Here is a 16,550-nt window from a genome sequence, read left to right as displayed (position 1 = left end):
TGGTCAAGACATCAAAGGCGGATATTGTTGGGATATCAGAGATGTGGTGTCACACTGATATTAGGAATGCAGAATTGGAATTTGGGGACTACAATGTGTACAGAAAGGATAGCCAGGATAGGAAGGGAGGAGGTGTCATGCTGTTAATTAAGAAAAACATAAAAATCAAAAGAAGTGCATCCAGTTGATATAGATGAACAGTGCACTGTTGAGTCAGTTTGGCGTGACATAAGCACTGCGAAAGCAAAAATAAGAGTAGGAGTGTGTTATAGGCCTAATGACTCGAATGAGTACAATGAACAATTGTACAGAGAAATAGAGTGGGCTAGTAAATCAGAATGTCTTATAATGGGGCAGTGTTAACTTCCCAGATATTGACTGGAACTTGTGGATTGGTCACTCACACATTAGTAAGACTTTTGTGGATTTATTGGATGATTGTTTTCTGCAGCAGCATTTCAAGAGGTAACCTGAGAGGGTAATACTCTTGATCTGGTTATCAGCAGTGATCATTCGTGTATTAAGAATTTGCAGATATAGGAACCACTAGGTAGCAGTGATCACAGTGTACTGATGTGGGATTTACTTAAAGATATAATTACAATCAGGGGTAAAGGAAAGGGTTTTTGCTTCCATAAAGGTGAGTACAGTGGTCTCAGACAGATTTTTTCTGTACAGTGAAATCAACTGACAATGTTACCAATGGTAAATTCTAAGTGGGAAGCATTCAAGGAATTAATCGTGGAAGCTACTAAAAGTTTCATATCTATTAAGAAATACTGTTCAAGGTTCAGGCCTAAATGGTTATCAAATGAACTAATGAGACTCGTGACAGAGAAGAAAAATGCATGGGATGCATATAAATTATCAAGCGACTCAGAAGCCTATGGCAGATATAAGCTAGTCTGTAATCAGGTCACAAAGGAGGTTAGGCAGGTGAAGGCACGTACGAGAAATCTTTGGCAAAGGATGCTAAGAAAAACAGCTAGGATTTCTTTACTTATATAAATTTTAAAAGGAAGGGGATGAATCTGATTGGTACACTCGATATCGATGGTTCGACTGTTGATGATCCTGCTCAGAGAGCAAACAAACTGAATGAGTATTCTGCACCTACATTCACACATGAGGAGTTATTAAGGGGTTGAAAATGGCAGAAAGTTATCAAATTGTAGCAGGGTGCTTAATGATTTTGAAATAACTGAGAACAAAGTGGAGGAGAAATTGTTGAAGTTAAACATAAGAAAGGCACCTGGGATGGATGGGATCTATCCAGTTATATTAAAGGAGGCAAAGCAACTAAGCAAACCCTTAGCCATAATTATGAGAGCATCCTTGGACTCAGGGGAGGTCTCTTGCACATTCCCTTCCAGGGGCAAATTGATTGATAAGGCTCTCAACATGTACTCCCCCCTCCCCATTGTGTCTGGGCAAAATTGCAGACACTGTCATATTCAAATCTAACTCAACTTTTCCTCAACATTGCGCTATATTTGTTAAGTAAGATCTCAGATATCCTACTCTTAATATCATTAGTGCCAATGAGACAACAATATCACCTTTTGTGCCCCTTTTTAAGGGCACAAAAAGTGATATTGTTGTGATACTCTTCACAGATATATCCTTGTCCTATTCCACTTATCCTTGTGCAAAGCAAATTTCCTTGCAATAGTCACTGACAATAACTACTTCCTGTGGGTCCAGTGCATTCTGCCTTGGAGACTGCCACTGTGTTGGCTGATGCACAAGTGTGAGTTCTGGCATTGATTTGATAAATTGATGGATCCACCATTTTAATTCCTTTGAGGGCATCTATCATACTCTTCAAACTCTCATAAACATTCCATCAGAACACTGAGCTGGCGCAAAATTTCTTCACACTCTCTGCTCCACAGACAGACAGACAGACTTCCTCCTTGGTTGTAGCATGTCCTGTTCCAAAAATGTCTGCAAATATTGCACAAGTTGCATATTTTGTTAGGCCGTGATTCATAGGAGAATCATCCCCTTTGGTTCTCCCCTGAGCCATAGAACTTCTGCTACTTTGAGCCTGTTGCTTTGCTGCTCTAGTCGGGGGCATGATTTCCATTTAAATACAATTTAGTTGATTAACAATGAAAATTAATAAAATTAGTCAATTTAATTGATTAATTGACAATACTACACTAAGCTAAGAAATTTCTAAATGCAGTGATATGTATTATGCTGTCAAGTTTTATGTTATACCTTATGCTATCAAGTTCAAGATATAAGTGTTGCTGTTACCATGATAGGCTTAAGTTCGGCAAATTGCAGCGTCTGGAGACCAGGCACCTGCAAGGTGATCTGATTGAGGTGTATAAGGCCTTGAATGGTTTGAGCAAGCTCAATGATGATGGGATTCTTCCTCTTGCTCAGATTTTGCACCTGAGGGGGCATAAATTCAAATTGAGGAAAGACAGTTGTTGAATAGTTATGCAGAAATTTGCCTTTAGACAGCGGGTGGTTGATTTCTGGAACAAGCTTCCATCTGTTGTTGTGGAAGTTGATAGCTTAAATATATTCAAGGCTGAATTAGACAAACTTTTGGAGCAAATGGATGGGTGAAACAGGAAGGGTTTTTTTTTTTTTTTTGGCTGATATTATATAAGCTTGCTTTCTTGCTACAATCATAGTTTTAAATTAGTTATATCCTTACTAAAAAGTAAAATTTCTTAGCTAAAAACAAAAGAAATATGCCTAACAAATAATTAGAACCTTTGAGCTGCTTATTTATTGCAATTTAAACCATACGATTCCAGTGCACTAGTTAAGTGCTATGATATTCGAGCCAAAACACCGATATAATAGCAGTATGAATAATAAATCATAACTTACAAAAATCACTACTAAATTTAAAAATAAGCTAACGAATATGACTATTAAACTATTTGTCAAACACAATTTAATATGTTAATTAATTAAAATGATGGTAAAAATTTCCAAAAATTTGGAAATTTTTACTGGCAGATGCATATATCTGATTTTATATCCCATAAACTAATTTTGATCACACAAGTGCATGATATAAATACAGAAAAGTGCACAGTCTGCCCTCTAAGAAGCAGAAGAAAGAGAGAGAGAGAGAGAGAGAGAGAGAGAGAGAGAGAGAGAGAGAGAGAACAAAAAATGTTCAGCCCTCTCATGCACATTGAGCACAGATAACAAATATGTTGGAGAAATGTAAACTTTTTTGTCAAATGAGTCCCAAGAATTTCATCTCCAGTACTACAGAATAATGCTTTGTCTTAGTTTTAATTCAGGTTTGGGGATAAGCTTACACTTCAAGCAAAAATGCATGGTCTTCTATGGTGAGAATTCAAAACCATTGCCCAGGAGTTAAGGTGATTAAGCTTGTTGCAGACATCTCTTGCTAACCCTCATGTTGTATGACTGGGAAAATATGCTGAAATCACTGACATAAGTGCACTATTTACAGCTGGAAGTTGTTTGGTAATAGAGTTTACTTTAACAATTAAAACAGATGCTTGCGGTACTCCCTCCTTCTGAAAAAGGACTGAGAGAGGATGGATCCTACTTGAATTTGAAAAAAAAAAATGACAGGATAAAAAAGTTTTTAATAAAAATGGGAAGGTGACTTCTTAGACTGAGGTTGCAAAAAAAATCTTTTAAAATACCAAATCTTCAAGTTGTGTCATATTCTTCTCTTTCTTGGCGATTCCCTTCTTCTGGGTAATTCAGAAATTTTTTTTCGCTGGCGCAGTGTAAGCCTTAGGCTTTCTTGCACCATATGGCTAATAATAATAATACTACTTTTCCCATGCCAAAGAAAATGGGTACCAGGTGTTTTTCTTTTTAGGAAAGCATCTTGAATAGATATTTCCATACCAATTAAGTAGGCCAAAGTGTACTTGTTCCTTCAGAAGCTGCATTGAATGCAGGGAGAAGGTCATTTGATTCTAAATACCATAAAAGACGAGCACTGTCCATTCTCTCCAATATTTTGCACAAACAGCTAGTCATAGCAAACAGGATGGTTCATTTTTTGGAAATTTAGGATCCTTTCATGGCTTTCCAAAAGAAAGAATAGTTACCTTGAGCTAGATATTTGGAAATTGCTCTTCAAGGAAGATTCTGTTCTACAGAAGAGCAGGTGGTCCATGGATTTCGGTGAAAAGTGTTTAATCATTTCATAATGGATGTCATCTGGACCAACGGTACTTGCTTTCATAAGGATGAGAGCTGTTTTCAGCTCATGTATTAATGGAAAATCATATGGGCAAATACCCTTTTATGTAAAATTAAAGACCTATTTCTCAGGTTTGTGAAATTAATTGTAACATGATGTTACTCCGGTTACGTTAGAAAATGTTTTCCCACGAGCATTGGGTATTGCAGTTAAATCTGCAACAGTGCATCCATTATATTCCTGGACAAATGAGGGATGTACTGTGTATTTTCCCTCAACTTTCTGGATTTTGCCCCAGTCTACCTTCCAACTGGCTGTCTGAGTAACAGAAGTAAAGTGGATACAAGATTCCTTTTAGCTCTGATGTTGGATATAATGCATGTGTGTTTAAAGACTATGAAATTAACTGTGGTGGGATACCATTGAAATATACCCCAGGCTTTGTTCTGTGCCTTTTTTTTCCCGATGTGCATTTTTAATTCTACTGTGGTTTGGAAAATAGTGTAAAGATGTTTTTGGAATTACAATTGCAGATGCATGGATGATACTTTCTGTAATGTATATGACTGCATCACTGATAGGCTCCTGACTGACTGTAGTAATGTCAAAATTTGCCAGATGGCGAAAGGCATTCCTAGTCAGCCTGATCAATCTTCCACTGGGATAGCATAAATGAAGACATCATTTCCTATTATGTAATCAGTTTATCACGGGGAAGTGGTTGCTTCTGTACGGGTTCTCATCCTCTTTCCAAGTAACTGAAGGGAGGAGAGGAGAGAAGGGGAGCAGATAGAAAGATCAATGGTAAAAAAACGTATGGATAGGTATGTGGAAGGTGTTTGCGGTCTTGTCAATGATATACAGGAATTTTGCGAGCAGGGATAAGGAGGTGATTATACCTTTGTATAAGGCGATGGTCAGGACACACCTTGAGTACTGCGTACAGGTCTGGAAGCCTCATTTTAGGAAGGATGTAGAGTTGCTAGAATGAGTACAGATAAGGGCAACAAGATTGGTGAGGGGAACAAAAGGGTACTCTTATGAACAAAGGCTGAAGTTCCGCAAATTTCAGCTTCTGGAGACTAAGCACCTGTGAGGTGATCTGATTGAGGTGTATAAGGCCTTGAATGGTTTGAGCAGGCTCAATGCTGATGGGATTCTTTCTCTTGATCAGATTACAAACCTGAGGAGGCATAAATTCAAACTAAGGAAAGACAGTTGTAGAATAGATGTGTGGAAATTTGCCTTTAGCCAGCGGGTAGTTGATTGCTGGAACAAACTTCCATCTGTTGTTGGAAGTTGATAGTTAAATAAATTCAAGACAGAACTAGACAAACATTTGGAGTGAATGGATGGAGGAAATGGGAAGGTTCCCCCCCCCTTGGCTGATGTACACTGAAAGGACAGAATTCATGGGATACCTGGTTCCTGGGCAACACAATGTTGTCACCCCTCTCTAGTGGATGAACCCACCACTTGGCAGATATATAGGTACACTGCATCACTGTATCCATGTAAACGGTAATTCAATGTCAGTATAGATAAACCTCGTCGGTTAACTGACTTTGAAAGAGGGATGATAGTGGGAGCCCGACGCATGGGTCACTCTATTCTGGAGGTGGTACAGAAATTGCCCTATCCCCATTCGACAGTATTAAGAGTGTATCACGAATATGTCATTTCCGGAATAACATCTCATCGTGGATGGCGCTGTGGGCTCAGAAAGGTGGTGAATGAATGTGGCCGTCAATGTCTGTAGCACAAATTACCGCCAACTTCAACGAGGGAGGAGTCAGAAACATCTCCACCAAGACCATCAAGGCCATTAGCTGCAATAGGTTATGTGAGTTGTCGCCCCACCAGAGTCCCATTGGCACTGGACCATGGATGATTGGAGACAGGTCTCCTGGTCCGATGAGTCCCATTTCCTGTTATTCCAAGTGGACTGGAGGGTGCATATCTGATGGAAACTGCAAGAAGCTATGAACCCATCGTGTCAAAAAGGAACTATTCAGGAGGGTGGAAGGTCGGTAATGGTCTAGGGCATGTTCAACTGGCACACATTGGAACCTCTGATATGTCTAGATGCATCTCTGAATGGTCCAGGTTACGTGCCCATCCTTGCAGACCATCTGCATCCCTTTGTGGTCATTGTGCACCCACAGGGCAATGGACTCTTCCAGCAGGACAATGCGCCTCTCAACAGAGCCATGGTGACTAGATCACGGTTCGAAGAGCATTCCGCAGATTTTAACAGTACGGAATGGCCTCCCTGTTCAACGGACATGAACCCTGTGGAACATCTTTGGGATGCTGTGGAAAGACCTGTTTGAGTTTTGGATCCTCCACCCAGGAATGCGATGGAATTATGGACAGCAGTGCAGCAAGCATGGATGGATTGAAATACCTGTGGAATACTTTTGTGAACTAGTGGACTCAATGCCTTGCCATGTGACTACCCTTATCCAGCAAAAGGTGGGCTTACCTGTTGCTAGGTAGGTATCCCATGATTTCTGTCCATTCAGTGTATAAGCTTGCTTTCTTGCATCATATGCTCTACTAATGCTAAGTCTATCAACAATGCTTTCAAAAGTTGCAGTTGTGCTTGGAAGCATTGTATATATACTTTATCTTTAAAGAATATCTTTAAAATATTCTCTATGAGAATATTTTAATGATGAAGATTCATCTGCATAGTGAATAAGTTTCATAATTTCCCAAATATTGGTTCAGTCCTGAACTTTTGGATCAATATCTCTATATATTACAAATATATACAGATATTTGTATACATTACAAATTTTAAAAATCAAAATAATATATTTGCAAAGTTTTATAATGCAGAATAATATCTAATGCACTGTCAATTTCTTATGCTTGGGTTTTATTGGCGCATCAGCAACTAAGGCTATAATGCGCATTTCTTATGCAATCAGTCAGAAAATCTGAATGATTGCATAAGGGCTCACTGTAGTTAAAAGTTCTAAAACATTAATGCTGGAAAAAATAAAATTCTGATATCTAACAAAGACATGCCTAGCAGTTAAAATTGTGTCACAGTATGCACTACACATAAGAAAAAATGTGTAGGGTAAGTATTCAGAGTCATGCAATATCAACTCCTCTTTATGCTTTCTGCATATACTTGACTTCCTCGTTTTGACTTCAGGCTTAATATGAAATAATTTACTCCAGTTTGTCCATTCCATGAATCGTACCACTAGAATACCTTTTTACATATAATTTCCTGTAGTCAGCATAGGGGAGAAGCAGGTAAAGATTTGTGGAAATTACTGATTTCACTGTAGCATCAGTCAAATCATTTCACCTAACCTTGATGTGGCTAGCGATCCAAGGGAAAATGAGCCCCAAACCTTGTTCTACCATGACAGATCAAATAAAGCAAATAAATCACAGAACAGCTCTCAGACTTGAATACTGGCAGTGGGCAAGTTTTATGCATGTTTGAATTGTAGAGTTCTGCCGAGGGGGCTATGGGATCCACATGTGTTTCACAAGCCGGCTAAGTGGAATTTTATTTATTGATTGAAATTATTTTTTCTCTAACTTTTGATATAAATTTAATAGTGTAATATTTTTTTGTGATTTTTCTGATTAATTTGGTGTATTTATTCTTTGCTTGGTCAAAAAACACCACAGTCAACTTCTGCCGTATTGTATTAATAGGAGTGTTCGAATTCTGGTGCCATTGCTTTTTGTATTGATATAGCAGATACTGGAAGTTTCAATGTGACTTGTGGCAGCTTGGTTGGTTGGTTGGTTTTTTGGTTTTTAGGAGCATTAGCAACTAAGGCCATATTGCTCTGGGATATGCGGTGATCATTCCTTGACCTTTCCGCATCCTCCGTATTTGGTTGTCACGAGCTCGAACCCCGGTCTAATCAAGAAGCGTGTACTATGCACTGCTGCTCCTGCCCACCTGGCTATGGAAGCGCCATTGTGGCAGCATAATCAACATCAGCAGAGAATTATAACTTATAATTTATAGCACTACTTACATGTTTTAATAATTTAACTTTATCATGTAGTCCATAACATAGGATATTAATATTAGTAGAGCTTTTAGAATTGGTGATTTGGCATAGATATAATACAGATAAGACTAAAATCCTTACAAGTTTATACAGCATCAGCAAAAAAAAAAAAAAAAAACTTTCCCATTTCACCTATTCATCCCCTCCAATTAGTTGTTCCTTGAATTTATCAAGCTATCCACTTGCACAAGATCAGACAGAAGTATATTCCAGCAACCAATCATCTGTTGGCTAAAGGAAATCTTCTGCACATCCATTCTGCATCATCATCATCAGCCATTTTCAATCCACTGCAGGATGAAGGCCTCCCAAACAACTTTCCAGTTCCTTCTGTTTTGTACAATGGCCATCCATTTACTACCCACAAACTCATGAATTTCATCTATCCATATCCATTGTTGTCTTCCAGGTTTTATTCTAGCTCCTGTTGGGTACCATTCTGTTATTTTCTTAGTCCATCTGTCATCATGTCTTCGAGCTATGTGTCCTGCTCAAGACCATTTTAGTTCTTTAGTTTTGATACGAATGTACTTTACTTGAGTTTGTTGCCTAATCCATGTGTTTCTCTTCTGATCTAACAGTCTGATTCCCAATATAATTTGTTCCATTCTTCGCTGTGTAGTTCTCAGCTTCTCTTCCATTCTTTTGGTGAGTGCTCAAGTTTTACTTCCATAAATCATGGTGGGGAGTATACATTGGTTCATTATTTTATGTTTCAGACAAACTGGGATATTGCTCTTCAGTATGTGACTATATTTCCTGAATGCTATCCATCCAAAATTTATTCTTCTCTTGACTTCCAGCCATTTATCATTGTTACAGCTAATAACTTGTCCCAGATAAGTATATGACTCCACCTTTTCAATTACTGCTCCTTCAATCATTATATCCCTTTCTGTGGCATACTTGTTCATCATTACTTTTGTTTTAGCCATATTCATCTTTAGTCTAAAATCCTTACTAACTCTGCATAACTGATTAAGGTTTTCCTCTAATTCTTTGGGATCGTGGCTTATGACCACAATGTAATCTGCAAATCATAAATGGTTTAGGTACTCTCCATTCACATTGATTCCTTTCTGCGACCAGTCTAATTTTCCAAAAGCTTCCTCAAGGGCAGCAGTAAACAACTTCGGAGATATTGTCTCCTTGTCGATATTGTCTCCTTTCTCAATTTTAAATTTACTACTATCTGTGGCAAAGGAAGTAAACAAATCCTTAGCCATAATTATGAGAGCATCCTTGGACTCAGGGGAAGTCCCCATGGACTGGAGATGTGCAAATATTCTCATATATTTTCTTCAAAATCATAATATATGGAGTATCTATGCCTTGTCTTTCCAGTGCCTGAAACATTGCTGTATAGAGTCAAATGCCTTTTATTAATCCACAAATTCCAGGCATAATGGTGTTTTATATTCATTTGCTTTCTCCACTGTGATATTACGTGAAGGTGATCCATAGTTGAGAATCCTGTCTTAAAGCCAGCTTGCTCTTTCGGTTGATTCTCATCAAGTATTCTTTCTAATCTGTTAGTAATGACCCTTGTGAACAACTTGTAGATGTGGGATAACAAGCTAATTGGTCTATAATTTCCAATTTCTGATTTATCTCCTTTCTTATGCAGCAAAACTATGATTTGACAGGACCCTGGATGTGCCAAGCCCATACTCACCAGATGTGAGTATGGGTTTGATACCCTGGTCCTGTTCCACCTATATAAGGGACAATCAAGCAGAAAATGTAACTGAGAGCAAAGTGGAGGAGGAAATGTTCAAGTTAAACATAAGAAAGGCATCTGGGGTGGATGGGATCTACCCAGTTATATTAAAGGAGGTGGCAAAGGAAGTAAGCAAACCCTTAGCCATAATTATGAGAGCATCCTTGGACTCAGGGGAAGTCTCCATGGACTGGAGATGTGCAAATTTATCCCCAATTCTCAAAGGGGGATCTAAGGGTGACATGAGTAATTATAGACCAGTTAGTTTAACTTCTGTTCCGGGAAAAATAATGGAGCCACTGATTAAAAATGCATTGCAGGATCATCTAGACAAGACTGCAGTAATAATTCAGACAGCATGGGTTTGTTAAGGGAAAGTCTTGTCTGACAAATTTGATTGGATACAATGATGTGGTTACAAAGGAACTGGATGCAAAAAATAATTTTGATATCATATACTTGGATTTCAGGAAAGCTTTTGACTCTGTTGCATATTAGTAGAGGCATATGATGCAAGAAAGCAAGCTTATGCAGCATCAGACAAAAAAAAAAAAAAAAAAACCCCTCCCATTTCACCCCTCCATTCGTTCCAAATGCCTGTCCAGCTCAGCCTTAAATTTATTTAGGCTATTAGCTTCCACAACAAAAGATGGAAGCCTGTTCCACCAATCAACTACACGCTGATTAAAGGTAAATTTCCGCACATCTATTCTACAACTATCTTTCCTCAATTTGAAACTGTGCCCCCTCAGATTCTTAGTCGGAGCAAGACGAAGAATACCATCAGCATTCAGCTTGCTCAACCCAATCAAGGCCTTATACACCTCAATCAGATCACTTCACAGGTGCCTACTCCCCAGGTGCCACAATCTGCAGAATTTAAGCCTTTCTTGGTAAGAGCATCCCTTTGTTCCCCTCACCAATCCTGTTGCCCTTCTTTCTACTCATTCTAGCAACTCTACATCCTTCCTAAAATGAAGCCTCCAGACCTGTACACAGCTCTAGGTGTGGTCTGACCATTGCTTTGTATAACAGGATAATCATCTCCCTGTCCCTGTTAGTAAAATTCCTATATATCATTGACAAGGCTCCATGACCTGCCCTGGCAGCCCATCTGCCCTACTCAACGACTTCATAATTGACTGCACAATTACCCCCAGGTCTTTTTCACTTTCCCCTTCCCTGAGTGTAGTAACACACAGTTGGTACGTTTTTCTTGGGTCATTGTTATCCATATGCAGTACTTTGCATTTGTCAATGTTAAACTTCAGTTGCCACTTCTCAGCCCATTTTCCCAACTTATCTAGATCCAGTTGGAGTAGCATACTGCCGTTAACAACCCTGCCAACCTTTGTATCATCTGCAAACTTGGCTGATGCTACATAAACTCATATGCTTGCTTTCTTGCATCACATGCCTCCATTACTATTATGTGATTATCCCACTTATAGAGCAATGGCTAGACCATGTCTTGAGTACCACATACAATTCTGGATGGATCTGTTGGGGGGGGGGAGGGAGAGAGAGAGAGAGAGAGAGAGAGAGAGAGAGAGAGAGAGAGAGAGAGAGGGAGAGGGAGAGAGACTTCAATTCTACAGCTTGGTGCCGAAGAGAACTGATTCAAGCATTTCAGCATTTAAATGGATTAAATAAACTAAATACTGATGGGATCCTTACTCAATCGTCAAGAAACATAAGGGAACAAATTTAAATTGAAAAATGATGATAGTTGCCGTCGCTTTGAAAAACTGCTTTCAGACACAAACTTCCATCTGGCATTATGGAAGTGGATAGTTTGAATAAATTTAAGGAAGTATTAGACAAACTATTAGAGGGGAGGTACAGATGATGTGAGAAGTTGCTTCCTTGCATCATTTGTCCCCAAAGGACAGCGCTAGGGTGTATAAGTGAGGCACTTGCCACAGGCACTGCTATATGCACTACTGCACATATATATATACAGGGTGATTCACTACCAGTGCAACAAACTTGCAGGAGGTGTAGGGGGCACAAAGACGAATCAGAATCACATAGCATTGCAGGGTCCGAAATGCCTTCATCATGCGGTAGAGGACATTGAACGGGAGGTGGCGTGAACAGCGATCCCGCTGGAAGTCAGCATTTGCGAACCGTTTCTGTTGAAGAAACCAAGTAGCAAAAGTCCTCCGTTGTGGATAATCTGCAGGCTCCAATGATTGGACGCGCTGCAGATGGTATGAACTCATTTGGTTTGTTGACAGTATCCTCCATACAGTGGATTTGGAAATACTCAATCATTGGCCTATCGCTCGAGTACTCGTACTCTGATTGCCTTCTGCAAGACGTAGGACATTCTCCTCATTGTCTGGTGTCCTCGTCATTCGCTCTTGATTCATGGTACTTCTCGTGAAACAACCAGTCTCACGTAACCTTCTGTGCACACGTGCGAAAATCGCATGATGTGGAGCACGCCTGTGCGGGAAACGTTCCTGGTACAAGCGCAGAGCCAACCAGGCTAGCCGGGTGGGCAAAGTGCCTACCTGGCAACCCAAAAGTCGCAGGTTTGAATCCCGCCTCAGGCTTGGATCAAAGTACTGCAAAAACCTTGGGAGGTGCATTATGGCCACAGAAGCCGATGCGCCAATAACTACCAAAAAAAAAAAATAATAATAAGCGCAGAGCGGCGCGCCCATTACAGTCTGCAGCTCCATATGCGAGGTGCATGTCGGCCAGTTCAACGTTTGAATACTCGTCCATCCTACTGCCTCGGGAACTGGTTTGCAAATGCTGACTTCCAGCGGGATCGCTGTTCACACGACCTCCCGTTCAACGTCTTCTACCGCATGACGAAGGCATTTCGGACCCTGCAATGCTATGTGATTCCGATTCATCTTTGTGCCCCCTACATCTCCTGCAAGTTTGTCGCACTGGTAGTGAATCACCCTGTATATATATACACATGTTATGATATGATATGAATTAGGCACGTTTACAAGGTTTTGCCTCAGATGCCATAAAAGCTAATGTCAGCCCTGTTTATCCCCTATTAACATTAAAAGGAATTCTTATAACATTAAAAGGAATTCTTATAACATTATAATACAATTCTTGACTACAGCCTGTTTAATTTTTCCTGTTTTTCATTTGTATATTTGCCCTTAAATTTGATTTTTTTCTGTAGTTCCCCCACACCTTATCAAGCATGTCAAAATATTTCCTGAAGTGTATAAAAGTAAAATCAAAACTGTGTTCAGCTTCCAATCTATTAAGAGCCAGTCTACTTCCTTCACTTAGCCAAACATTCTTCATCAAACTAAAGTTTTGTTGTCATGGTATCAGAATGTAGAGCTGACTGAATTTTAATTTGATCAGATTAACTGACAATATAACAATTAATAAAAAGCTGTAAGCAAGATCTTCACTGCCCTGCTTGACCCACAAGATGGACATGGGTTTTGTATTTGTAAATACTGGACTACCCTTCTCAAATCGATGCAGCTGGTAATCCAACAGTTCAATAGAGAAAAGTTCCTGCCTATGTTGTGCTAACTCTACGGATAAATTGAAACCTCAACATTGACTGAATCTCTGTTTAATCCTTAATATGTGAAGAGTAAAACTCCAAGAATCAATTCTGAATGTTTTGCCTCAATAAATTTTTTTCCATTTTTTTCCCTATTAATTTTTCATTTAGGATTGTTTTCAACATGGTGCAGGGGTTCTAAACAAGGATTGGCTGTGAACTAACTAAACAAAAATCTTACTTTAAAGGCTTTTCTAACTTATATTACTTAGTTACCAATGAATTTTATTTTTTTTTTTGTTAGTTGTTGGCACATTGGCTTCTGTGGCCATAATGTACCTCCCAAAGTTTTTGCATTTTTGTTCTCTGATCCAAGACCCAGGCGAGATTTGAACCCGCAACCTTAAGGTTGCCAGGCAGGCACTTTACCCACCTGGCTAGCCTGGTTGGCGTTACCAATGAACCTTCAAAATCTGCCACCATCCATTTTCTGGCGTTTTTGGAAAACTATCTAAGAATCAGCCATTTGCCAAAGAAGCACACATGAAAATATATTACTATTTTTTTCAATACAATTCAGCAATTCTTCCCATCCAGCAACTGGGCAATGCAGGGGGGGTGGTGGTTTGAATTATTTAAATCTGTTACTACTTCATAAAATAATGAAAAAAAAAAAATGCACTTCACATGCTTGTTACTGCTGATGCATATAAGAGTCAAACAGCATCATGATAATGTAACATTATACATACAAGTGTTCAAGAAGGCACCCAAGTGATATGCTGTAATGCTTAGGTGGTCATTCTTAAGTGGTCGATAAACAAGTACTGTAAAAGTAAAGGCACATTAAATTAACAAATACTCAATATCAGCATACTGATTAAACTCTCCTATTTGCAGCAATGCTTGGTTTTTGTTTATTGACTTGATACAGTTATATTTGTTCACTGCTTGTGTTGAAATTACACAGTTAATAGGATTTTGTCTATCACAAAAAAGCTGTGTTTTATTGTTATTTCACTGCTAACTTTTGAAAGTGGTTCATAGGAAAGTAGTCCTATGAACCACTTTCAAAAGTTACACAGACCACTGATCTGCAATTGGAAAAAGGAAACAGTAACCTTTCAAAAGGCATACACAGGCCATATCTAGATGCTCAACATTGGAACTTTGGCAAACTGTGTAAAACTACTTTGTTCTTTTCCCCCTTTCTGGAACAAGTGGCCTGGTCTTTCTTTTAATGTCTGACAACTGCAGTTTAGGTTTCCCAAGATGAGCTCTCTGAAGCTCATCTTGGGAAATCTAAACAGGAAGAGTATAGCCCGCATAGAATGGCCAGCCAGATTTTCTTGGATGTTACAGGAAGAGGAACTGGCAATCACAGGCCACCTTCAAAATATAATATACATAATTTCATATATTTTGAATTCTGTTCAATATTTAATATACTTTTCCAGGTGGGTAGGTTACCCTCCTCTGGTAAAAACGGTGCACTTCAACAGTACTATGTACAATGTTGCAAAATGCAAATATTTTCCTGCTTTAATTTTATTTGCTTATTTATTATTATTTTTCATTAGTAGGACAGTGACCACCCAAAATCCGGAAAATTTCACGGTACGGCACGGCCCGGCCCATGTTTCCTGATTTGCGTGGGCAACTGAAGGCGTGTGCTTGATTTAAAAACAAAAGACGTAAAAGTTACAAAAAAAAAAAAAAAAAACTTCTAACTTTCAAATTTCGTAAAGGTCTCCTGTTCTGATAGCAGAAGCAAAGGCATGAAACATATTTTTAAAAACATTTTAATGTAACAAAATTTAGAGTAATAATTTTTAGGGCAGAAATCATCCAACTATGTAAAATGTTAAAGTAATGATACCATGTACAAATTTCTGTTTGTCTAAAAAATTCGATTATGTAGTAATGATGCAAGTACACTACCTAATGTCATACAGCAAATGTTTTAAAAAATAATGTCCATACATAAAAAATTGGCTCTATCAACTAAACGACTTACGTCCCCAAGAGCTTGCAAGCTCTTAATGATTCCGACGATTTTTTGGTGCTCTTGGTTAAAATGTTTTGAAAGATAAATGGTATCAACGGAACAGTCACCATTTTCATTCAAAAAGTTTAAAATACAATCACTAGATATCTCAGCCATATGTACAAAATCACTTAAACCATGCTTTCCTCTATTTACTATATATTTTTTTAAGATACTCGCTGCCAGATGGCAGGCAAGCTGCAGTTCATTAATATATATATAATGAATCTTAAAAATCATTCACATAAAAGCAAATTTTTTTTGTTTTGGAGAAAATGCTGATTAACACGTTTCTAATAATGTTGATTAACCAATAACAAAAAATTAGTCATTGTACACGTTAGACATAGCCTCTTTCTGTACACAGCTTTGAGCAAACTGGATTTGTTACGAAGTGAATCGATCTCATATTTAACCCCAGGGGCTCTCATTTGGTGAGTATATGCCTGGTACACCCAGGGTCCTGAGCTGGATATCATCATTCTTCTCTTTCTTGGTGATTTCTTTATACTTCTGGCTCTCTCTCTCTCAGGGTAATTCAGAATTTTTTTGGCTGGTGCAGCATAAGCCACAGGCTTCATTGCACTATATGGCTAATTATTATTAGCTTATGGTGCAAGGAAGCCTGAGGCTTATGCTGCACCAGGCAAAAAAAAAAAAAAAAAAAAAAATTCTGAATTACCATGTGTGTGTGTGTGTGAGAGAGAGAGAGAGAGAGAGAGAGAGAGAGAGAGAAGTAGAAGGGAATCACCAAGAAAGAGAAGAATGATATCCAGCTCAGGATCCTGGGTGTGCCAAGCCCATACTCACCAGATGTGGGGCCCTGGAGTATAATAATAACATTATTAGAAAGGTAGTTTGCCACTGTTATTTACTAAATAACAGTGGCAAACTAAATAAAATTTAATAAATAAAATAAAAACTAAAAAAACTAAATAAAATCTAACTAAATAAAAAAGCATTGCTCCAATTGGGAAATATATTGCAATTTATTTAAAATCAGTAGCACTACCCATACCCAGGTTTTAAATTTTGTATGGAAAATAACTAAAAATGTC

At 38.5% G+C, this 16,550-nt stretch overlaps 1 protein-coding gene across 1 annotated transcript in view; it reads right to left on the bottom strand.

Moving 5' to 3' along the window:
• alpha-PheRS (phenylalanine--tRNA ligase alpha subunit) overlaps positions 1–15,643 on the bottom strand; it is a 117,169-nt gene extending 101,526 nt beyond the window's left edge. The window contains exon 1 of the mRNA XM_090386902.1: positions 15,463–15,643. Coding sequence (XP_090243028.1) covers positions 15,463–15,609 — 147 coding nt within the window. The 5' untranslated portion in view covers positions 15,610–15,643. The remainder of the gene's footprint in view (positions 1–15,462) is intronic.
• Positions 15,644–16,550: the final 907 nt, after the last annotated feature.

Source organism: Mastigoproctus giganteus, chromosome 12 (assembly GCF_048544385.1).
Source record: "Mastigoproctus giganteus isolate SK-2022 chromosome 12, ASM4854438v1, whole genome shotgun sequence".
NCBI lineage: Eukaryota > Metazoa > Arthropoda > Arachnida > Uropygi > Thelyphonidae > Mastigoproctus > Mastigoproctus giganteus.
Note: the sequence above shows the minus strand (reverse complement) of the source record. Positions and strands in the feature narration are given on the sequence as shown.